The 23,746-nt window shown below is 47.2% G+C and overlaps 2 protein-coding genes across 3 annotated transcripts in view; one reads left to right on the forward strand and one right to left on the reverse strand.

Annotated features, from left to right (window-relative positions):
• LOC147649094 (uncharacterized) overlaps positions 1 to 23,746 on the reverse strand; it is a 111,796-nt gene that overhangs the window by 35,397 nt on the left and 52,653 nt on the right. The gene's annotated exons all lie outside the window — the stretch shown is intronic.
• LOC111944065 (uncharacterized) lies at positions 14,098 to 23,531 on the forward strand. The gene is made up of 8 exons (XM_086865021.1): positions 14,098 to 14,690; positions 16,119 to 16,472; positions 17,385 to 17,684; positions 19,045 to 19,232; positions 20,725 to 20,845; positions 21,477 to 22,137; positions 22,433 to 22,546; positions 22,917 to 23,531. The coding sequence occupies exons 1-6, from the start codon at positions 14,177 to 14,179 to the stop codon at positions 21,545 to 21,547; spliced, it is 1,548 nt and encodes a 515-aa protein (XP_086721147.1). The 5' UTR covers positions 14,098 to 14,176; the 3' UTR covers positions 21,548 to 22,137; positions 22,433 to 22,546; positions 22,917 to 23,531.

A 23,746-nucleotide genomic window follows, 5' to 3' on the forward strand; every position in this document is an offset into this window, starting at 1 on the left:
TCATTGCAAGATTTTCAGCAGTCATTGTGTATTTTTGCAGAGCTTTTAGTGATTTTTGTGTATTTCTGTACCAATACTGCTCTCTTGTGTCAAAAGTTACAATCCCAGCACACTGGTAACTTTCCTTCACTTTCTGTGTTGGATACGCTGGTTGTTCAATCTTATTAGTCATAACAAGCAGTGGAAGGGCGGAAAGAACGCTACAAGCCTGGCAAGGCAAATTAAAGGACTACCTCTGGCCCAGAGGATTGGCCTGGACCCTTGGGAGTTTGTAAACCCAGGGCACCACTGGACAGACAGAGGGAACGAGCGGGTGTTATTAGAGGGAGTTTATCAAACTTCTGCCAGAAAGATCACAGCTTTGGATTGGGAACAGCCTTCTCCTAAAGAACTGGAAATGCCAGAAGGGACAGAAGGGATGCCAGGAATGGTGTGTTGTGATGGATTGGCATTTAAGAAACAAAGGGAAACACCAAAGGAGTTTAAAGCTGCTGGAGGCTGATGGGAGTTTTTTCTCCTGGGCAATAACTGGCCATTTCTAAGAAATGACAGTAGTTCTGACCATTGACAAGTGAGATCAACCTTTGAACACCACCTTAAAACCTCAGCCCAGGAATTCCTTGTTCTCTTTGGTTTCCAGCTTTGAAGAGGTAACAGGGCTCCGGTTCAGCCTCCTCCCCCCAGGCCGGACAAGGCCACGGGAGGGGAGCGGGGCTGGCAAGAGTTGTGCGGGTCCCGGGAAGGATGGAGACTGTGAAGTGTCAGGAGCCCTTTCTCAGAGGGTTCTCTGAGCCTTGTACAGCGGGGCTGCCGGGCCAGGCCAGTTCCTGGCTCTGCTGCAGTTTCTGCCGCTGCTGAGTTTCACCAGAGACTGCCGAGGAAGGGGAGGGAAAGATATTGACCTGCAGCGTGCTGAGATAATGGCCACACTCTCCAGAGCAGCCATGGAAAAAGTCTTCCATCGCAGACAGCCCCAGCTGCTGCAACAGCAGAGATCACGGGACCATCCACAAGGCCTGGGCAAGATTTTAACCCTTTTCACTACCCAGATGAGACTTGCAGATTAATGCTTTTTTCCAGAAAGAAAGAAAGAGAGAGATAGATCAACATGTAAAGAAACAACTTAAACTATCAAAGACAGTGAAGAAAGGAATTTAGCTTCAGATGGGGAGTGAAATAAGGAGATCCCTTAATAAGCTGAAATATTCTTTTGTTAAAGCTATGGAGATGGACAATAGTGTTCTGGAAAAACTCCTTTAATTCATGAAAGAGTAATTTAGGGGGAATAGAATATTTCAAAGTGTAGGTCTGAGCAAAAGGTGAAGTAGTTGTGGTCCCATGAGATACTGAAACAGAAGAGAAGTGATAGCTGTTGAATATTTGTGGCGCTTAAGAGACAAAGAGAAAACTTCTATTTCCAGAGATGCTCACAGAGACAGATGAAGAGAACTTTTGCTTTAGAATAACTCATCCTTAAAATGACACCCCTTGCCTCATTGGCCCATAACACACCTCAGATTGCTGTGAAATTAGAGGAGAGAGCTGATGGCAGAGTTTTCTGGGCAGCTGGCATCAGAGAAACAGAAAGCTATGAGAAAATGATTTTCTTGTGAGAACCTCTATAGATTAGAAGAAAAAAACTTCTTTTTCTTTACAAAGACTGATGAAAAGACTATAGCAAAGTTGAGACTGTTTTAACCACAAAGTTTTTTTTGTCTCTGTGTTGTCATGTGAACAAAGAGAATGGATGAGTAGTGGGGACAAAAGGGTTTGTGGAAGATTTATACTCATTTCTCATTCTTGTAGTTTTGTTAACTTTCTTTATTCCTTTTAAATTTTAAGCCTGTTTTGTTCTTTTTTCTAATCCATATCTCACAGCAAGAAATGAATAAGTTTTCCAGTGATTTTTTAGTAAATGCTTTAAAACCACATTTATTTGGTGCATTGGCAGGGAAACGAAATTGGCAAATCTAAACTACTACATTTGTATTTGTGCTCTTGGGGTGTTTCACTCACAACAGGGACAACATTTTGCGTGGGTATTATTCCAGTGTAAGGTTTGTGCACCACGCTGGCACTGCTCTTCTGCCCAACAGCCGAGGGGGTGCCCGCAGTGTGAGCGAGGACAGGTTGGTCGTGAGCCTGAGATCTTAAAGCCTGTGTGTGGAAGGACCCATTTTGTGCCTCAGACTTGGGCTGTGCACAAGAAAAGAGGTAAAAGACGGTGAGAAATTGGGAGGAAAAATTTAGGTGGAAATGGGATAAGAAAAGGAGAAGTTAATGGGGGCAGGACAGAGCAAGGAGGTACCGAGAGCCAGCCCACTGGGATGTGTCTTAGCACACTGGAAAGAAATCACAAGCCCTGGGGGCACTGAGAACAAAGAGTTCAATAAAATATTGTTCTCACTGGTGGCTGTTGGATCCCCTGGATGACGGTGCAAGGTGGCCCCCAGTAGCACAGCAGAGTACAACACCCTGCTGCAGTTCATGCTTTTCCTTAGACACCAGGGGAAGTGGGATGAGCTTTTGGGTTGTGATGTATTTTTCTCCCTCTGGAACAACCCTGAATGGCAGAGGGACTGTGGGATCAAAGCCCCCTCTGATCCTTTGGTGTTGGCCCTTGAGAAAGAAAATGAGGCCAACAAAGGGAAGCTCAAACGGTGCTGTTGGAGCTGCAGCCTCGGCCAGAGGTGCATCAGGCTGAGTAAGGCCTATCCAGCAGCAGCCCAGCAAGAACAGAACTGAACTCATTTAATCAGCCCTCCCTTTAGGAGGCAGCAGGAGGAAGAGGTGCACTTGGAAGCTCCATTTGCCCCTCTGCCCCCTCCACACCTGCAAGCTCCATTTCCCCTCCACCTCCTCCCGACAGCTTTAAGGGGGCATCAGCCCCAACACCCCCAGGTAGCCCGATTGCATCCCGGAGCAGAAAGCAGGGACTACAGGCACCCTTGTGGGAAGCAATAGGACCAGAAGGGACAATGGTAGTTAAGGAACCCTATTCTCCTCTTGACACAGAGGTGTGAGAAAACCTCACAAAGAATTATCAGAGTGACCCAGTAAACACTGCCAAATGTTTACAATATATAGTCAAACAACATAACCCAGACTGAAGGGACACACAATTGTTATTAGATGCATTAACCAAAGCTGAGAAACAATTGGTTCTAAAACCAGCAGGGGACCTGGCAAAGGACCATTATAAAACATTACAAATGGATGGAAAAGAATACTTTCCTCTCCAGGACCCACCATGGGATTTAAATCAGTTGAGTTTAAGGAGAAAGTCAGAAAGCTGCCAGGAGTGGAGAGTGAAGGGAGTGGAGAGGGCTGGACCTAAAACCATGAACTGGGCAGCCTTATATGCAATCAAACAAGGTCCCTGGGAATCTCCCTGGGAATTCCCAGATCCTTGGAAGGACGCCATGCACAGACACACACCACTGGAGCCGGGCTCTGAAGTAGGAATACAGCAGCTAGTTCATCTATTTCTGGAACAATCCACAGGGGACATGAGGTGTAAACTCCAAAAGCTTTGGGGGGCAGATGGGTGAAACTTAGAAGCCTTATTGGAAGAGGCATGGAGAGTTTTCAGCAATTGAGAAGAGGGATATAAGCAAGAAATGGAGAAGCTAGTAGCAGTGGTACAGGAGGAAGGAAAAGGGAAAGGAAAGCACAGACAAGGACCACCCAAACGAGGCCCGTCTCAACTGGGTAGAGACCAATGTGTGTACTGTGGAGAATTTGGTCACTGGAAAAATGAGTGTCCAAAGTGGAAGTGAGATGGCCAAAAGAAACAAGGGAAAGGAGGGATGGTTCCAGTCACACATCCACAAGAAGACTGAAGGGGACTCAGGGAGTCCACCCCAGGAGACCCTCTGGTTATAAAAATGAAACTCAGAAACAAAATGAAAAGAAGTAGAATTTTTGGTTGATACTAGAGCAACTAACTTGGTGTTAAATAAGGCCTTGATGACTGTGAGTTATGAGAATTATGTTATGATCAAAGGGTGGGGTAATTTAGCATTTAGGGAAAGAAGAGGGAAACACCCACAGAAGTGATTCCTCTGAGAGAGGCTGTGGGGAGTTCCTTCTGTGCTTGAGATCAAGCCAATAGCTGGCCAGTTCTGACAACTGACAGCATTCTGCACCCCTGAAAAGGAACTTCACCTTTGTGAATGCCACCTTTTAAACCCCCAAGGCCAGGAACTGGTCTCTTTCTTTGCAGCCTTGAAAGGCAGCAGAGCTGTGGTGTGGCTGGCCCCGCTCCCCCGTGGCCTGTGCGGCCTGGGGGGGCCTGGGCCGGAGCCCAGCTGCTCCCGGGGGGAGATGGAGACTGCGGGATCCCCCCCAGGCCAGGCCAGGCTCTGCTGCGCTGCTGGCTTTCCCGGGAAGCCCTCCGGGTCCCGTTCCAGCGGGGTGGCCAAAGCCCTTCCCAGGGGAGCCCCCGGCCCCCAGGCTGGGCCAGGCCACGGCTGATGACACTCGCCAACACCCCCCCTGCCCCCCGGCCCGCACAGACAGCTTCTGAGAGCTGGCACCAGCCACACCTGAAATCCCACACCACCACTGCCTGCCATGGCTTGGGACACATTTAACCCTTGCACTACACACAGGAGACCTGCAGACTTTAATCCTCTCTCCAGGAAAAGAAAAGAACCAAGTGACACGGAAAAAGACAACGTGAAACACCAAGGTCAGTAAAAGAAGGAATCAAGCCTGAGATGGAAGGAGAATGAGGAGATGCTCTAATAAGCTGAAATATTCTTTTGTTAGGGCCATGGAGATGAATAATTATGTTCTGAAAAATAACTCCTTTAATTCATGAAAGAGTATTGGGGGATTGAAGTATTCAAGCTGTAGATCTGGGCAAAGGTATCCATTGATGAAGCCAAGCAGATGGTGGAGTAGCTGTGATCCCATGAGAGCTTGAAAAGAGAGAGAGGGAGATGAGAGCTGATGAAGACCCTTTCACCCACGGAGAGAAGAAGAAAACCTCTATTCTCAGGGATGAAGAAAACCTTTGCCTTTTAATAACTCATCCTAAAAATATTACCCCTTGGCTCATGGCCCATGAAAACACGTCTGAGTGGTGTGAAAATGGCAGGAGAGGGCAGAGTTTGTGCCCAGGTGACTGCCATTTGTAGAAATGAAAACCCACAGGAAAACTGTTTCTTGTGGAGAACTCTCCATGGCATGACAAGAGAAAACTCCTCTCCCTGCACAGACTGATGAAAAGACTATTGTATAGTTGGCACTGCTTTAACATCCCAGGTTTTGTCTCTACCGTGTCACTTGGGAAAGGAAAAGTTGGGTGTGGGGGGAAGAAAGGTTTCTGGAGGTTTTATTCTTGTTTCTTATTCTTGTAGTCTTGTTCTTAAAGTTTCTTTATTCCTTTTAAGTTTTCAGACTGTTTTGCCCTTCCTAATCCATATCTCACAGTAAGACAGAAGGAAGTACTCTGGTGATTTTAGGTAGAGCTAAAACCCACCACACTCAGCCACTCCTGACAGGACTTGTGCTCCAGACCCCTCAGCAGCCTTGTTGCCCTTCTCTGGACACGCTCCAGCCCCTCCATGGCCTTCCTCAATTGGGGGCCCAAGACTGGACACAGCACTCGAGGTGTGGCCTCAGCAGTGCCCAGCACAGGGGAAGAATCCCTGCCCTGCTCCTGCTGGCCACACCATTCCTGATGCAGGCCAGGGGCCATTGGCCTTCTTGGCCACCAGGACACACTGCTGCCTCATGTCCAGCCTGCTGTCCATCAGTGCCCCAGCTCCCTTTCTGCCTGGCCGCTGTCCAGCCACTCTGGCCCCAGCCTGGAGCACTGCAGGCCTTGTTGTGGCCAAAGTGCAGGAGCCGGCACTTGGTCTTGTTCAACCTCACCTTGTTGGCTTTGGGCCCTGCATCCAGCCTGTCCAGCTCCCTCTGCAGAGCCCTCCTGCCCTCCAGCACATCCACACTCCCAGCCAGCTTGGTGTCAGAATGGTTCCATGAGGCCCTGCAGTGTCACAATGGTCTCCACGGTTCCATGACACTCCGTGGAGTCACAGTGGATCCTTGGTTCTTTGGGCCCTGCAGTGTCACAGTGGATCCTTGGTCCTTCTGTTACTGTGGGGTTAAATGTCTCTGAATAATGTTTCTGAAAATCATGTAGAATTAGGCCACAAGAATGTTTGGTATTAGGGATGGTCTAGCAAGCTGAAATGTTTACGGTAACAGGAACTGGTGCTTGGGGTCTCCAAGATACCCACCCAGAGATAAGATTCGTTCATGTTCGTACAAGGATGAGCTAACTCTTCATGAAGCAATATCGATCAAGTTAATGATGCAATATTAATGAAGCAATATTGTTAAAGTTGTTACAGTGATTACTTCTACAGCTGAAATTGTAGAAATATGTGCACTTTGGACAAAGACGATGGAGCTAGATTTGGGTTGCTGATACCCCTAGTTCACACACACTTCAATAAAGTACCTGCATATTATCAATCTGTGATTATGTGTGTTCCTGAACGCTGACATTTTGGTGACCCAGATGGGACCCTGTGAGTGCTGCTGAGCGAGTTCATGACCCAATCACGCTCCAGCCGGCACCGAGGGATTCTCGGGGAGCCCATCCGGCCGTGAGCGTCTCCTCTGCTCACAACGTCCCTCTGAGAGAGGTAAGGTGCTTTTTGGTCTGCTCTGGTGCCTGCCGATAAGACGCAGCGAAATCTCCGCAGGGTTGGGCTGGAGGAATTCCTGGCATTGCCCAGGCGCCGTCTGTCAGACAAGTGTGAAAGCGTTGCAGGTTCAGCATCAGTGGTGTGTGGTGTATTGTAACTGTAACATGGAGAAGCTTAAAGGGATTTGAGGTGGCAATGCCCCTATAGCACGTACTTCTCCTTTGGGGTGCTTATTGGCACATTGGAAACAGGGAAACTTTGGGCAAGATTTACGTAAAGTTGATTGATTATTGTAATACATGGTGGCCAGGATATGACCTGGACAGTGGGGAAAAGTGGCCAAGAAATGGATCTTTGCAGTGTAACACCATTTTACAGTTGATGTTGTTCTGTAAGTGAGAGGGAAAGTGGGATGAAGTTCCATATGTAGATTTGTTTTTCTATTTGCGAGACAAGCCAGAATGGCAGGCTGAGTGTGGATTGATGGCAGTTAAAGCATGTGGGAGTGATAAATGTGAGGTTTGTGTAAAAGGACAAAAAGTTGTTTAGAGCACCTGGCATTATAAGAAAGTTTGCGTTAGGGGAAAGAGATGGATGTTGATTTACAAGTGGTTTCAGCAGAACCAAAAGAACCTGATTCTGTTTTGTCTGCCCCCACTTCACCCAATCCTATTTCACCCAACCCTATCTCGCCTAACCCTACTTCACCCTTCCCTCTTTATCCTCCTCTACCGCCTTCACCTGATCCTTCTTCTCTGGGAGATGATCAAGATCTAACTGTGATACAAGGAAATGTGAAAAATGCTGGGGAGAGGATAGCAGTAGCGGGGGTGATGAGAATAAATCAGTGACACCGGTGTCCCATCGGACTCGGTCACAGCTTGCTCCGGTTCTGGGCAGAACGGGAAAAGATTTGGGCAGACAAAGGCAGACTGTGATTGCCCCCTTGAGACAAGGAGTAGGAGTAGAGGAGCTGGTGTTTGTAAAAGTGCCTTTCTCCCCTGCAGACTTGATAATTTGGAAACAGTCAGCTGGAACTTGTAGAGAAAATCCTGATAAAGTAGCACGGGTGGTAAAAATGATTATGAAAACTCAGAATCCAGATTGGGAAGATATACAAGTAATACTGGATAATTTAATGGACTCTGCTGAGAAAGAGATGGTGCTTAGAGCAGCCAAGGAGAAGGTGAGAGAAGATCTCAGAATTGGGGTGGTGACAGGGACTTTAGATGAGAACTTTCTGACCGGGGATCCAGGGTGGGATCCCAATGCCTTTGGGGACATGCGGAGGCTGAAGGGATATCAAGAGTGGCTCCAGACAGGGGTTGGGAATGCTGTACCTAAGGCTAGGAATTGGTCTAAATTGTATGAGGTAAGACAGGAAAAGAAAGAATCCCCTGCTGCATTTTTGGAAAGGCTTAAGGAGGCAGTGAGAAAGGATACAGATCTTCAACTAGAAACAGAACAAGCGAAAGTTCAGCTTGCTCTCACTTTTCTTGGGCAGTAACAGGATGATATTAGGGGAAAACTGCAGAAGTTAGATGGAGAGGACTTAAGGAATTTGAATAAATTTCTTGAAGTGGCTTGGAAAGTATACAATAAAAGAGAAAAAGAAGCTAGTAAAAAGCAGCAGCAAAATCTTTTGGCAGTGATCCAAGGAAGAGAGAATCCAGGTTTCAGAGGACGCGGCAGAGGTGGTCGTGGACTGGGGAGGGGCGGACTTGGCAGAGGACGAGGGAGATGGGTTTTGCCAAGATTAGGGTTAAATCAATGTGTTATTGCAGACAAGAGGGGCACTGGAAAAATGAATGCCTGAATCGGTTTAACCAGGGCAATCAGTTCAACCAGAATCAAGCCACTTTGAAATTAATGGTGCTGGGGGAGTACAGCAGCTGACTAGAATCGGAACAAAAACCAATACAGGAACCTTTAGTAACTATACAATTGGGAGATAAAGAAGTAAAATTTCTGGTGGATACAGGGGCTACATATTCTGTGCTAAATGATCTAAAAGGGCAAATTGAAGACAAAACAGCAACAATAGTTAGAGCCACAGGGAAGGAAGAGAATCGACCATTCCTGCAACCCCTGGATTTCTGTTTTGCAAACAAAGTTTCAACACATGAATTTTCATATATGCCTGAGTGTCCAATTCCACTTCGAAGGACAAGATTTATTAGCAAAACTTGATGCAGTAATAACTTTTGAGAACAGGGAACTTTTAATGAAAATACCTGAATCGAGGACAGGACAAATTTTAATGATAAAAAAAACTAGTCCCTGCTATCCCTCGGGAATAGAGGATGCAGTAATTCCCTCTGTATGGGAAACAGACATACCAGGAAAATCTAAATTGGCACAACCAGGACATGTGGAATTAAAAGAAGGAGCAAAAGCTGTACAAGTTAAAGAATATCCTATAAAGGCAGAAGCACGACAAGGAATAGTAAAGATTATTGAAAAGTTTTTGAAGTACCAAATTTTAAAATACGTGAATCAGAATTTAATACACAAATATTTCCAGTGAAGAAACCAAATGGTGAGTACAGACTAGTACAGGATTTGAGAGCGATAATTGGAATAACTAAAGATATTTACTCAGTGGTAGCTAATCCTTATACGTTGTTAACATCTGTGAAAGAGAAATAGAAATGGTTTATTGTAATTGATTTAAAAGATGCCTTTTTCTGCATACCCCTTGACAAAGAAAGTAGGAAACTGTTTGCCTTTGAGTGGGAAAATCCAGACAATGAATGGAAAACCCAGCTCACCTGGACACGACTCCCACAAGGATACAAGAACAGTCCAACCCTATTTGGAAGCCAGCTGGTTAAAGAGGTGGAGATTTGGACTGAGAATGGGCAAGTTCCGAGGGAGCAACACCTGCTGTTACAGTATGTTGGTGATATACTGATAGCTACAGAGGAAAAGACAACCTGCATAAAGGTAACAATTGAAATTTTAAATCAACTGGGAATGGGAGGATATAAGGTGTCTAAAGAGAAGGCACAAATTGCCCGACAAACTGTGATGTACCTGGGATGTGAAATCTCACAAGGGCAATGAAAGCTGGGTACTGATCATATTCAAGCTATTTGTGCCATTTCAGAATCCCAGAACCTACCTGAGATACAAGTTTTCCTTGAGATGGTAGAGTGGTGCCGTGGATCATGGACTATGGACTAACTGCAAAACCCCTGAATGAAGCCCACAAGACACAGCCGTTTACCTGGGGCAAACCACAGAAGGAGACCTTCCTCAAACTGAAGGAGGCATTGACAACAGCTCCAGCATTAGGATTGCCTGACCTATCCAAAGATTTTCACCTGTTTGTGCATGAAAGACTACACCTAGCACTGGGAGTGCTGACCCAAGGTTTGGGAAGCTGGAAAAGGCTGGTAAGCTCCTTCTCCAAACAACTTGACCACGTGAGTGCTGGATGGCCTTCGTGCCTGGGGGCAGTTGCAGCCACCGTGATGCTGCCACAAGAAACTAGGAAACTCACAATGTGTAGACACATAGATGTCTGTGTGCCACACATGGTGAGCTCTGTTTTAGAACAAAAGGGGAGCCATTGGCTATCTCCAAGCAGGATGATGAAATTCCAGGTAATCCTGACTGAGCAGGATGATGTCACACTAAAGACAACTGACCTCTTGAATCCAGCTTTGTTCCTAGGTACCACAACTGAAGAAGGCCCATTAGAGCATGGCTGTGTAGAAGTAATAGAGTACAGCTATTCAGCAAGAGAAGACCTGAAAGACATCCCACTGGAGCAACCAGAGTGAGAGCTATTCACAGATGGAAGCAGCTTGGTGGAGAACAGGACCAGATACACTGGATATGCAGTAATAACAGTCAGTACAATTGTGGAGGCAAAAGCATTGTCAGCAAATACATCGGCCCAGAGGGCAGAACTGGTTGCCTTAACCAGAACACTAGAATTGACTAAAGGGAAATCAAAAAGCAGACTGGACAGCCCGACAGATTGCTCGAGAAGTGCAAACAACAATGGCATTGATACCTTTAAAGACTAATGTATCTCAATTTAATTTGCCTCCAAACCCAAAATATTCAATAGGAGATATGAAATTGGGACATTTGCTAAATGCACAAAAGGATTCAGAAGAGTGGTATGTAACTGCATAAAGACAAATAGTGTTAACCCCCTTGATAATGAGAGAAGTTCTACAAATTAAACAGAACAAATGTCCCTGGGGTGCACAGGCATTGGTAGAATTGCTAAAGCAAAAATTAATCTCGGTACGGATGCTAACAATGGCAAAATCAACTCAGTGGCTAAACACAGGCACTGCTAGGAAGGATTAGGATAGGAATAGAATCAAGATGACACTTAGCAAGAACCATCTAGTGAAGTGAGATTTAGGTGGGCCCTAGAGTTTTTCCTCAGCCCTATAACAAATTATCAGAATAGAGAAACAGGTCAGGTAAATAGACTAGCAAAAGTCACCTGGGAAAGATTTAAAGAACTAAATGTACAATTACAAGCCATCACAAAAATGACTTTACAAAATCGATTTGCCTTAGATTTGCTACTCCTGAAAGAACATGGACTGTGTGGGGTTTTTTTTAAGGGATAGATTGATCATTGCTGCATCCACATCCCAAATGTGACTGCAGATGTAGAATATGACATCAATCAGTTGCAACAAACAGAGCATGGAGCACAGGAAGAGCAAAAGGATTTGACTACATGTTGATTAGGCAAAATCTTCAAAGGGTTAGGGTAGAATGTGAGTTCATGGATTAAATCTATCATTGAGAGTGTGATAATCTTACTAATTGTATTTTTAGCAATTTGGTTAGTTTACAGCATTTTAAAAGGAGAAATACAGAAGAAAATGTCCTGGAACCAGAAATTAATAAAGGCACTGACACAAGACCCACACCCACCATCTTCTGGTTCTCCAGTTCGTGACAACATCCAGGACAGCATTTACATCAATCAAGGATTCGAAGAACACCAAGTATCAACTCAGAAACAAAGGACTCTATCAAGTGAAAACATTTGCACTTATAGTGAAGTGAAAATGCTTTCAAAGGGTGGAATGATAGTAAAAGGTTCTAAAATCTTAGAAAATTCGGAGACTTAGAAAGAAAGTTAGGTTTGGAAAGCCCTGGGAAAAGTAGGCCCTGAGAAATGTTAGGCCTTGTGCTTGCTAAAGATCAGGTCAAACTGCACCTGTGTAGTCAGTATATGATAAATATTACAATTGTTAGATGTGATTAGATATAATTATTGTTTAAAGAACATGAGGAACAATGTTAGGGATCTAGGGGGGATCACAAGAAATCCATGCTTGGATAAAAACAATGCATACAATAGAATAATGTAATTTCAATAATTAATATATAAGTTTTATAATGAAAGTATATAAAACATGTTCAACTCCAAAGCAAATCGGGTCAGATTTGGGTATGTGTACCCCTGACACCCACAGCCCTTCAATAAAGAACCTTCATATAAACATTCTGTGGTTATGTGTGATCCTGAACGCTAACAGTGTCATGGTTGAAAGTTAAGTGTTATGAAAGAAACTTCAGATTAAATTAACTGCTGAATGGTTTAATTAGTCAATTACCTAAGACATCTGATCATTTGTTTTATACAAATGCCTTTTAAAAATTTACAGTGTTTTAAGCATCTTATGGCTGCTATTCTTAAACCCCTTGCTTTGAAAATGACTTAAGAGACATCTTTCCAGATGAGGCCTAAGGCTCTGGCCAAGCCTTGACTTTACCTGGATAGAGAATTTACCAATAAACCCAGAAGTTTTCTGCATCAAAACAATATTCAAGTCAATTTGACTTGGCAATTAGTGAATTAATATAGCAGCGGGATTTTACAGTGGGCTTGGAAAATTGTTATCTGGACATGATTTTCCAATCTTCCATTGATTTATCAGCTGTGGCAGACTCTGGGATGAGAGTATATATTTCATATATTCAGCAATTCATGTTACAAATTATTCAGATAGGTTTAATATTGCATAATATTAATTATGCATCTTCTTCAAAAGTTTTTGATTTCTGTAAAAATGTTATTTCCTATGTGTATACATGTGCAAGTGTTTCAATTTGATGGCTTTTCATTGTCATAACAAAAAAAACAAATACCTTACTTAATTACAAAAAAAAAGAAAGGGGGGGGAACCAAGGCTATGCCTCAGAAGTATAAAAACCTTATATATCTTAAATTTTTGGAAAAAGTGTAAAGATCTTATATCTATTACAAATAGTTCTTGAACAGTCCTTTTTAAACAAGTCTGTTACAAAGCCAATTCCATCAATTATCAGGTATTGTTCTAACAGGACTCAAGCAAAATTGAGAGAGAATTCTTTGGTTCCAGTCAAAAGTTCAGAAGTTCAGAAGCAGTATTAAAAATTCATTTCAATTAATAATTTGGAGGAAAGTCTATGTTTGTGTATTCACAGGTTCAAAGCAGAAGTAACTTCCTAGCGAAGAACATGGAAACTCCTCAGCTGCAGAGACAAGCAGACAGCCCAAAGAGCAGAAGAGCGAGCACGCAGATGTGAACTGTATCAAGACACAGCTGACAGCTGATCAGCTTGGATCCCACATGCAAGAGCAATGGACTTTGGGTTTCAAGTGAAAGAGTGGGAAAATTAATATTGTAAAGCCTCATTTGTTAAAAGGTGAGTGAAAGAAAAATAACCCTTCTTGAAAAGTAATCCAAGAAAAGATTTGGGTTTATTTTTTTTATTGTTTTTTTTTAAAAAAGAGAGGGGCAGATGTTGGAGTCTGAGATACAGAGTGTGTGCCCTTGTTTCTAATACTTAGTTCTAGGATTCAAAGAAACACTGAATTTCATATAACATGAAATTCATGAGCATGTTTTCATGGTGATACGTGAAAACAAATGTTAAAGTTAGATAGGAAAAGTGTAAGTGTGTAGATTAGAAAGTTTCTTAAATCACTGCGTGAAAAAGTAGTTTAGAGAACAGGAGACAAGATGCAGGATTTAGGGTGTTGTCTCTTGTCCTTCTCCTTTCTTCTTCATGTTCTTCTCTTAAGGGTTTTTGGGTAGTAGTAAGTGATTGGGTAAAAAATGCCGCAGTGCAGCGCACAGGTGTTGGGTCATTGGGTCAAATATTTATTGGAATAAAGAAAAAAGGACTCCTCTGTCTCCTTTTTGGACATAAAACTCTGGCGTTTGTGGGTAAATTTTCCTGACAATTGTTTCTAAAAATAACTTGAATAACAGGTGCAATTTAGTTAGCAAAAATCAATTCCATTTACTGCAGTAAGAAACTTTGTCAATCAGTGGAATTCCTATGTAATTTCTCGTTTCCCACATGCATTTTTCACCTGCTCTTACCTGGCCTTATCTCCCCTCAGGCCCCGCTCGTCCTCGCCGAGTCCGGCCCGCGCCGGGGCCGCGCCGGGCGCGCGCGGGGCCGAACGCAGCGCCCCCCTCAGGCCGTTGCGCCGCGGCCGTTGCGGCGCCAGTCGGAGACAGATCGGTGCCATGGCGGAGCTGCCGCTGCCCGCCGGACTCAATGCCAGCACCTTCCCCGCCAAGCTGTGGCGCCTGGTGAACAGCCCCCGCGTCCGCTCCGTGCGCTGGGACAGCCAGGCCCAGGGCTTGCTCATCGACCGCTTCCTCTTCGAGCGGGAGCTGCTCAGCCCGGCCGGCGCCCACGGAGGGGGCGGCCAGGGGGCGGGGGCGGCCCCGGACTCCTTCAAAGCCACGCACTTTGGCAGTTTCGTGCGCCAGCTCAACCTCTACGGCTTCCAAAAGGTGCCGGCATGGCTTGGCTCAGCTGTGCCGGGCGATGCCGGGGCTTGGCTGCACTTTATGAACCCAAACTTCCGCCGCGACCGCCCCGAGCTCCTGCTCCGCATCAAACGCCTGACCAGGGCCAACAGGCAGAGACTGGCGGCGGGGCTGGAGGTGCGGAGCCGCCAGCCCAGCCGCCTCCAGCGGCTCCCCACGGACCGGTCGCTGCCCGCCTTCCCCAGCGGGCAGCCGCCCAGAGCCGGTGAGACGGGGTGGGAGCTGCGGGCGCGGAGGGAGGCGTGGGCTTTGGCCGTGGGCGCTGCCCGGCCGGGCAGGAGCGGCCCCTGCCCGTGCTGGGGCTGCTCAGCGCTGCTGCCCCGGCCGGCACAGGGGCTGTCCTTGGGCAAGGCAGCTGTGCCGGCAGGGCCCGGGAGCTGTGCCGGGCTGCCGGGGGCTGCGGGACAGTCCCGCCGCGCCTGCGCTCGCCACACGCTGGCCCGCTCGGCCGGCAGCCGGCCCGGCCCTGTGCCGTGGCTGGCGCTGCTCATTGCGCGGCCCTGGGACGCTCGGGGAGCTCTCCGGGAGTGCGGCTGAGCCGAGGGCTTGGGCGTGCTCAGCCCCAGCGGGAGAGGGAGCCTCCTGTCCCATTTGGAGCAGAGGGGAGAAGAGCTGGCACTTGGGTTTCTGGCAGCTGCCTCCTGCCAAGGCTTGAACGGACAGGGGAGAGCTCAGTAGACAGGGAGCTGCTTGTTGCAAAGTGAATAAAATCCCATACAACCGTGTGTGTAGAGTTGCTTATTTCAGTGCTGGAGGTGAGGAGGATTTCTCCTCCTCATTCATCCACCTTTGTCAATTGCTGTGGTATATATTTAGAAATTATTGCTTGGTGTTACTATGTCATAACATATGGAAGTAATATACACATAGTGTATATTATAATGTAATATATATTATGTTTTGTATGTATCATATTTAATGTATTATAATGTATATTATAGACTCTGGAACGAATTTACGTAGTATAATCTCATGGCTATAGATAGTTCTTTTTCACTGTGCTTGTGCCTCCCCAATTTGGGGGTCGTTAGGGGTCTTTGACGAAGGCTTCCAAAGTCGTCTTTGCATCTGAACTTTTCAACTTTGTCTTCAGAGCATGCACAGCTACGGTGTTCCTTGGTCTGTCTGGTCCTAACCAGTCTAATTGCTTTATTTTGTGGCTAATTGGCTTGAGGTTTGCTAAGTTTTCATTAGTACTGTACTGACCTCTCTCTGAAACTGACCACCTGGTGAGATTTTCATTTTTTTTTTCCCGTCTCTCCAGCACTGAGCAACCAGTTATCCATATACTAGCCACCACAATGCATAGAAAGACGTCTATATCAGGTTAAATAGATCCATGAAGTTATGATTCAGGTTCTATTGATATCTGGTGATACAGATCTATCAGGTTATATTGATATCTTCTAACTCAACCTATAGAAGCAGCTTGTAAGTTTGACTTAAGTTCTATAGGCATCCAACCCCCCCAAGACATGTGGTGATAGTTTTCTTTCTCACCCTGTTGTGGGAGGAGGTGAGCTTTTGTCATCCCTGACAAAAGCACAGTTGCTGCCAAGGGAAACACAGCTGAGGAGCAGGAGTGACCCAGCCTTCCCTTTGCTTCCTTTCTTCTTCCCTCCCTGCTGCACAGCTCCCTTGCTCCAGAAGCGCGATGCTGCCTCACCTGAGGATTCAGAGCTGCCTCCAGGCCCTTGCAGGAGAAGTGCAGCTGCTCAGGAGAGTGGGGCTTCCCCAGCACCTGCCAAGAAAGTCTGTGCCACCTCTGCACTTGTTGGGGCTTCACCAGTGGAACCATCAAGAGAGCTCATCCAGAGATTTAATCTCCGCAAGCTCACGGTTCCACTGGTTCGCCTGGACCTGAAACGCCATCCTGAGCTCATGGTTCGCCTCACTCCAGTCGACCCTGAAGCTGCTTGCAGGGCCCTTGGACAGAGCAACAGCTGCTCATCTTCTCAGCAGCACAGCCCAGCCTGCCACCCATCAGGTAGGGAAAGAGTTTCTACCCTTCCTTTTCCAATAGCTCCTGGCAACTGAGCCTTTCAAGTGTTTTCCCTGAGTCCTCTGTCATGGCTAGATCTCAAGTGACAATCACGGAGAAAGTGTACTAGGAAGTGGGACTGTGAATGCCAAAGTATTCTCTGCTCTTCCTGTCCTTCCTGCAGATGTGGAGGTTGTTGTGGGCATTTCCCAGACAGCCTGTCTGCTGAGGTGCAAGGGCAAGGCGAAAAATCTTGCCCGACAGACAAGTGGTCAGTGTTAGGTGAACTCCCCTGTTTCTTGGAATGAAGTCCAACTAGGACGATGATAGGATATTGCAGATGTTTCTGACTGACTGGCCTGCAAATCGGGCCGTGCCATTGAAATGAGCTCTGTGTGCCTCAGAACAGCTGCAGCTGCAGAACATGGCCTCACCTACAAGGTTGCTTTTAGAATAAACTCCCAGTTGAATTTCTCAGTGTGTGCCTGAAGATGCGGGCTCACCTTGAGTGAATGCACGTTCTGTGGCCTTCTGTGATGAGAAACTCAAGCAGCCAAATCTAAAAGCTGCTGGGGAGATAGGGAAGGCTGTGATTCTAAAGTTTTTGTGTGCCTTTGGAGCAGAAGGGAGAAGAGCTGGCAGCTGGCTTTCTGGCAGTTGCCTCCTGCCCAGGAATGGCAGCGGGACACTTTTCCCAGACAGATGAATAAGTACGGGAGAGCTCAGTAGACAAGGAATTGGTTGTTGCAAAGCTTCAGAACATGTGAGGAATTTTCTCCTTCTCACCCTACTTGGGAGGATGGGAGCTTCTGTCTCCCTTGGGAGAAGTACACTTGCTGCCAAGGGAAACACAGCTGAGGAGCAGTAGTGACCCAGCCTTCCCTTTGCTTCCTTTCTTCTTCCCTCCCTGCTGCACAGCTCCTTGGTGCCAGAAGCACAGTGCTGCCTCACCTGAGGATTCAGAGCTGCCTCCAGGCCCTTCCAGGACAAGTCCAGATCCTCAAGGGCGTGAAGCTTCCCCAGCACGTGCCAAGAAAGTGTTTGCTCCATCTGGACTTGGGGTTTCATCAGGCCATCCAGGCACACACAAATTTCAATTCCAGCCAGAGCTCATGACTCCACCATTTCCTGCGCACCATCAAAGCACTTCTGCGGCCTCTCCAGAGAGCAGCAGCTGCACTTCTCCAGAGCAGCACTTGCCAGCCAACATCCCATCAGGTACGGAATGTGTTTCTCCCCTGGCTTTTCAGAAAGATCACAAAAAGTGACTGAAGTATTTTGCTGCAGTGCTCTGTCATGTGTTCATTTGATTGTGACAATCAGGTGTCAAGGGTACTAGGAAGCAGGATCATGAATATCAGAACAATCTCTGTCTGCTTTTCCCATCCTTGCTGCAGATTTGGAGGATGTTCTGGCCATTTTCCAGGCAGCCTCTGTGTAGAGGTCAAAGGGCAAGGCAAAGAACATTTCTCCACAACTGGTCGGTGTCAGGTGAACTCCCATTTTCCTTTGGATGAAGCCAAACTAGGACTCTGATGGGATATTGCAAAGTTTACAGATTGTCTTTTGTTGAGATGAAATACAAGGGATGGCACCACCGTGCTTTGAGATGATTTATTGCTTAAGTAGCCCAATAAGAGATCAGTCCCGAGGCGTGAGATTTACAGGCAGCAAGTCAACCACAGCTCGAGGAAGTTACGAGTTTCTTCTCCGCATGGCAATATATAACTTTTTAGTCAAGTAGACAGTTGACACCAAGTTTGTTTTCACTTCTTAAGCTCTTATCACCTTTACTTGATTCTGCCACACTGCGTCTGTCTTTTAACCAGCAAGCTAACAGGTCATGTATTCACACACACTTCTGTTATAGTTCCTAGATCTCTAACTTACTTTATAAATCACACTATTACACTTGATACCACCAACTATTTTACTTAATAGAATTTCTTACTTCCTCTAGGCATATTCTTACTTGCAACTGTAAGAACAACAGTTTAGAATTACTCTACCTAATGTCTGTGTACTTTCATCACTCCATCAATCCAGGCTTTTTCTAAGGCTGCAGATTTTCCATTTCCAACAGTCTCTCCCACAAATAATGCTATGAAATTTCAGTGCCCGCTGGGAGTCCCCAGAACAGTTGCAGCTGCAGACCATGGCCTCACCTCCATGGTTGCTCCTTAGAATAAACTCGCAGTTTAAGTTTAGCATGAGTGTCTGCACCTCTGGCCTCTTCCTGGGTGAATGCACTTTCTGTGGTCTCTTGCGATGAGAAACTCAAGCAGCCAAATGCCAAAGCTGCTGGGAAGATGCAAAAGGCTGTGATTCAAGGTGATTATGTCTGTGTGTATGTCTAGATCAGTTTCACAAGCCATACTTTAATCTATGTACTCGTCGATTAGGATAATACTTTTGAAGGGGAAGAGCTCACTCTTCCAATTCCCTGGGAAGTTTTTAATGCCTTTCTGGAGTTGAGGTTGCTGTGTGCTTCCTGTGATGTTTGATCCAAGGCAGCAAAAAAGCTCTCCGTCCCAAAGCCTCATTTTGGAGCCTCACCGATGTTTTTGGATTCTTCCAGCTGCCCCGGGCACTTCAGTCCCCAGTGCTCCAGCTGGCAGTGCTGGTTATGCAGCATGGAGAGCCCCAAGCTGGGTCTGGAGTACTCCTGGGGAAGAGGAATTGCCACCGCTGGATCTGGACCTTGTTCTGGAGACACTGGAGGAGATGCTTTCACCATCCGTGCCTGAAAGGTCTCCCTCTGCTCAGGTAACTCCATTGGACAGGGATGAGAGGGGCTGGACTGAGAGCTTCTGAATGTTGTTGCATGGCTGAGAAGCAAAGGCTTCTTGAATTCAGCTGGGAATGGACACGGAAGGATTTGCTTGTTCAAGCAAGATTTGCTAAGGAAGAGGGAATGGAAAGGGGGGATAGCCCTTAAGTGAGGATGAGAGGTGTTTGCCAGGTTTGGATGCTCCTTTTTCTGGGAAGAATCCCTGGTGCAGGGGCATTTGTGGGGAGGAAGTGGAAGCTTGGTGGGTTCTAACAGGCTTTGTTTGATGGGAAAGAAGAGAAGAGCATTTGGAGAATTGCCACTGAAGGCAGAGTGGGAGGGGCACACGAGAGTTGCCAGCAGCAGATGTGGGCTCTGCCTCTCTTGGGCTGGAAGGCCAAGGCAAAGCAAGGGCTGGGCTGCAGCTGCTCCTGCAGCTGCTGCTGCTGCTGTGTGAGCCCTGCTGTGCGTGTAGGCATTGCCAGAGCTGTGTGTGGGGATGGGCTGGAGCTGCAGCTGTCTTGCCCTCTCAGGAACCTGGTGCCTGCAGTCCAGTTTCCAGCTGGGAAATGCTCAGCTGGGCAAACTGGCCAGTCTTGCTCTCCATGTTCCAGAGCTCAGTCACCTTGTGGGAAGAAGAGATGTGTGTTGCCAGACAGTCCCTGCAAAGCTGCAGCCTGCATGAGACTGTTATGCTTCGGGCTGTGGTGGCAAAAGCACATCCCTGTGCCAGGAGCTAGCAGGACTCCATCCTTAGCGCCCACTCCATGGCTTGAGTGTCATCCCCACGCTCAACAGCCTTGTCAGCCTTGACAGCTCTTGGAGCATGTTGGAGAAGTCAGTGTTTTGGACAGTTGAAGGCCTCTGGGGCCCAGAGCTCCTTGTTAGGAAGAAGGGATGAAGTGTGTGAGCCGTGGAGTCTTCAGGGGGCAGATGTCTTGGTTTTGAGGCACCATGACTTGTGTGGTTGGTGAGAAGGACAAGGTTGGTGCTGGCCATGAAATGGTTAAGGACTCCTTTAAGCCAAGGGGCTCCTCCTGTGTTGAAGAGCAGTTCAATCAGGGCCCATTAGTCCTTGTGTTTGACAGATTCCCTCTTGGACTTTGGAATCCCTTTTTTCTTACGTCTTGTCTCTTCCCAGACTGTTCTGGAGTGTTCAGTTTCTGCATTGGCACAGGCCTTTTTGCATCTTCTTCTACAACTTTGCCAAAGAATTTCTCTTCTTTCATTTAACATGCTGACCCATTGCATGGGTAGATTTCTTATTGAGGAAGGGCAGACTGGAGGTGGGGAGGGGGATGTTTTGGAACTGCCCATATCTTCTTGCCAAGCGCGATGAGCCTTTGTCTTCTGCAAACTCCCGCGTATATACCAGTTTTCAAAAGCAATTTGTTGGTGCACAGAAGGAAATCTGGCAGGCTCTGATTGTATCCCTGCAGAATCTATTGGTTGATCTTTGCGTTTCCTTCTTTCTGTTTTTCTTTTCAGGTCAATGCTAGTGTTGCCCGTGGCTCTTCAGGAGGGGAGGCTGTGAACAAGGCTGCAGCAGAGGGAGCTTTGCCTGCTTGCGGGAGCTGTGTGAACGTTTGCCAGGAGCCCGAGGAGCTTGGTAAGGAGTGAGCCCAGCGTGGTTTAGAGAGATGGGAGACAGCTGCTCTGAGCCTGCCTCTGACAGGAAGGGAGATCAGAAGAGTTGAGTTCTTGTCTGCAGCAGGGTTGGTGCTTCCTGGTGCCTTTAGTTCAAATCCTGCACTGGCACAAGCTCCCTGAGCCCTGCCCCTCCATGCTTTTCCAGAGGCTCTGACACCGAGTCCTCTGCTGTGGCAAGAGAGCCGGCAAGAAACCTGAGCTGGTGGCAGTTGTGTCACCAAGCTGCGTGTCCCAATTGGTTCCCAGCTCACAGCAGCCTTCAGCTTCAGCCACTGCAGTGAGGACTGACGTCTCTGCGTCAGCCCAGAGAAAGAACAAGGCTGGGCTTCTTTGTGGCAGCTGGCACTGTCTGTGTTTCAAGCTCTCGGGGGTGCCATTTGCACTGGGAGTGTTCTGAATTGATTGGCGTACTTCAAAACTTCACAAGACTGGAAAACTTGGAAGGATCCCTGTTCCCTTTAAAGAGCATTCTCAAGTGAGAGTGTGCCTTTCAGGCCATCTTTGACAGCCTTTGCTAGCAGGACAGTTTACTTGCAAAGGGAAAGCTACACGGAGGCCAGCATTGACTGAGAGTTGCCTTTCCTTCCCAGATATCCATGTGATCTACCTGGCCAGAAGGGCTGCCCTGCGTGGGAAGAAGGATCAGAGGGAGAGCCTGTGACCATCGGGCAGGTGGCATCCCTCTGTTTATAGATATAGTTAGAGATGTTTTATCTTGATTTATTTATCTATATAGTTACCAGTGTAGATTGATAGAGTTGTATTTACAGGTGTTTCTATTTATACATCTGTATAGTTTGTATGTTTAGTCATTTATGGATACAATAAGATTTTATTTCTATGTATACAGTTACATTTATAGATTTTAAAATTTGCATTTATATATGCGTAGAGTAAGATTTCTATGCACACATAGTTCCATTCCTAAATGTGCATAGTTCTTTAGTTAGAGCTCTATGGATGTATAGGTGCATAGATTGAGCTGTGTAGGCCTAGGCTGCATTTTTGCCTCTTTCCCCCTTGGCTGCCTTTTTCATCTCTTGTTTTTCCCGCTGTGCCCCTTGTGTCCCCCTGTGCTCGGTCCAAGCTGGGGCCGGGCCAGGCAGAGCAGCAGTTGCAGCCCTGGCTGTCCCTGGAGCGGTGGGAGCTGCCGCTGGCCCCAGGCACTGTCCTGTGAGGAGCTGCTGAAGGACGGTGAGACTGAGGGGGCTGAGGAGGCGCTGATGCTGAAGGGACCTTGCAAACCTTGAGGTGTGAGGGGCACTGAGGGCTGTGGGGGAGCAGAGGGCCATGGTGGCACTGAGGTGACAGAGGCACGGGCTGAGGGCTGTGCCGGCTCTGAGGGGACACAACGGCTCAGAAGGGACTGAGCGGGGGGAGAGGCCTGGGAGAGGCCCAAGAAACTGAAGAGGGGGCTGGGGCTTTGCCGAGAGGACGGAGGGGCTGAGGGGATGGAGGGGGCCAGGAGGGAGCACACAGAGCTCAGGGACTGCAGCTCTGCCAGGCCTTGCAACCAATTCCAGAGCCTCCACTTTTGCCACCACAGCTGTCCTGAAGAGCTTGAGGACAGGCAGACACTGAGAGGAGCCAGCAGGGAGAAGCTGAAGGCCTGGAGCAAGAGCAGTGAGCAGGGATGTGCTGGAGCCACGCGAGAGCCTGGGTGAGGCCCCAGGGCTGGTGAGGCCGGGCAGGGCTGAGGGTGGCGTGGGCTTTGGCCGTGGGCGCTGCCCGGCCGGGCAGGAGCGGCCCCTGCCCGTGCTGGGGCTGCTCAGCGCTGCTGCCCCGGCCGGCACAGGGGCTGTCCTTGGGCAAGGCAGCTGTGCCGGCAGGGCCCGGGAGCTGTGCCGGGCTGCCGGGGGCTGCGGGACAGTCCCGCCGCGCCTGCGCTCGCCACACGCTGGCCCGCTCGGCCTGCTTCTTCTTGCCAACCCTCCTGGGGAGGCTCGGAGATTTTCGCTTCCCTGCTGGAAGTGCAGCTGCTGCCAAGGGAAAGGTCCCAGCACTGACTCGCTGTTCCCTTTGCCTCCCAGATGTCCCATCTGCTGTCCCTGTCCAGGAGAGCTGCTCTGCATGGCAGGAAAAGACTGAGGGAGAAGCTTTGAAGATGGGGCGGCTGATTTGTTCTTATGCAGTTGTATGGATATTTAGACTGGGACAGTGACATTTGTATATTTTTAAATAGTTTTGTTTTATATATCTATATGTATATATATTGTGTGAAATATGTAATATTTAATCTGTATTTCCATCTGTAGATTGTTCTATATGTATATGTAGAGGTATTTAGTTCTATTTAAACATGTATGACGAGGTATAGTTGTATAATTCTGTCTATCGAATTCTTAGTACAGGGTTATTTAGAGGGGGACACTGATAATTTTGTATTTCTATATGGGCTGTAAGCTTGTTGTAATCTGTAATAAATTAAGTTGTTAAACACCTCATTAATCTTTGTCTATAGTGACTTGTTGAGGTTAGCAGTAAGTGAAGCTTTTGCTAACTGAAATTGGTATTTGTATATTTTTACATGGCACTGTTGTGCTAATATAATAAATGAATTTTTAAAACTTAATGGAGATTTTGATAGTTGTGTATTGTCAGTGCAGGTGTAGCAATTTGTAATAAATGACATTTTTCAACTGAAATGGATTCATGTGTATTTGTAGCTCAGCTGTGCAGCTGCAGCAATCTGCAAGCAATGACATTTATCAGCTGAGATGGGTGGTTTGTGATTTGTGCTCTCCAAAGCAATGGGCAGATGGAAATGCCCTGACGCTGGAGGATTTTGGTGATGAAAATCTCCAGCCACGCCCAGCACATGCCCCACTTGCACTCAGGCTGGGCAAGGAAAGCGCAGATT

The sequence above is a fragment of the Cyanistes caeruleus genome, chromosome 28 (genome assembly GCF_971803275.1).
Source record: "Cyanistes caeruleus chromosome 28, bCyaCae1.hap1.1, whole genome shotgun sequence".
Taxonomy (NCBI): Eukaryota; Metazoa; Chordata; class Aves; order Passeriformes; family Paridae; genus Cyanistes; species Cyanistes caeruleus.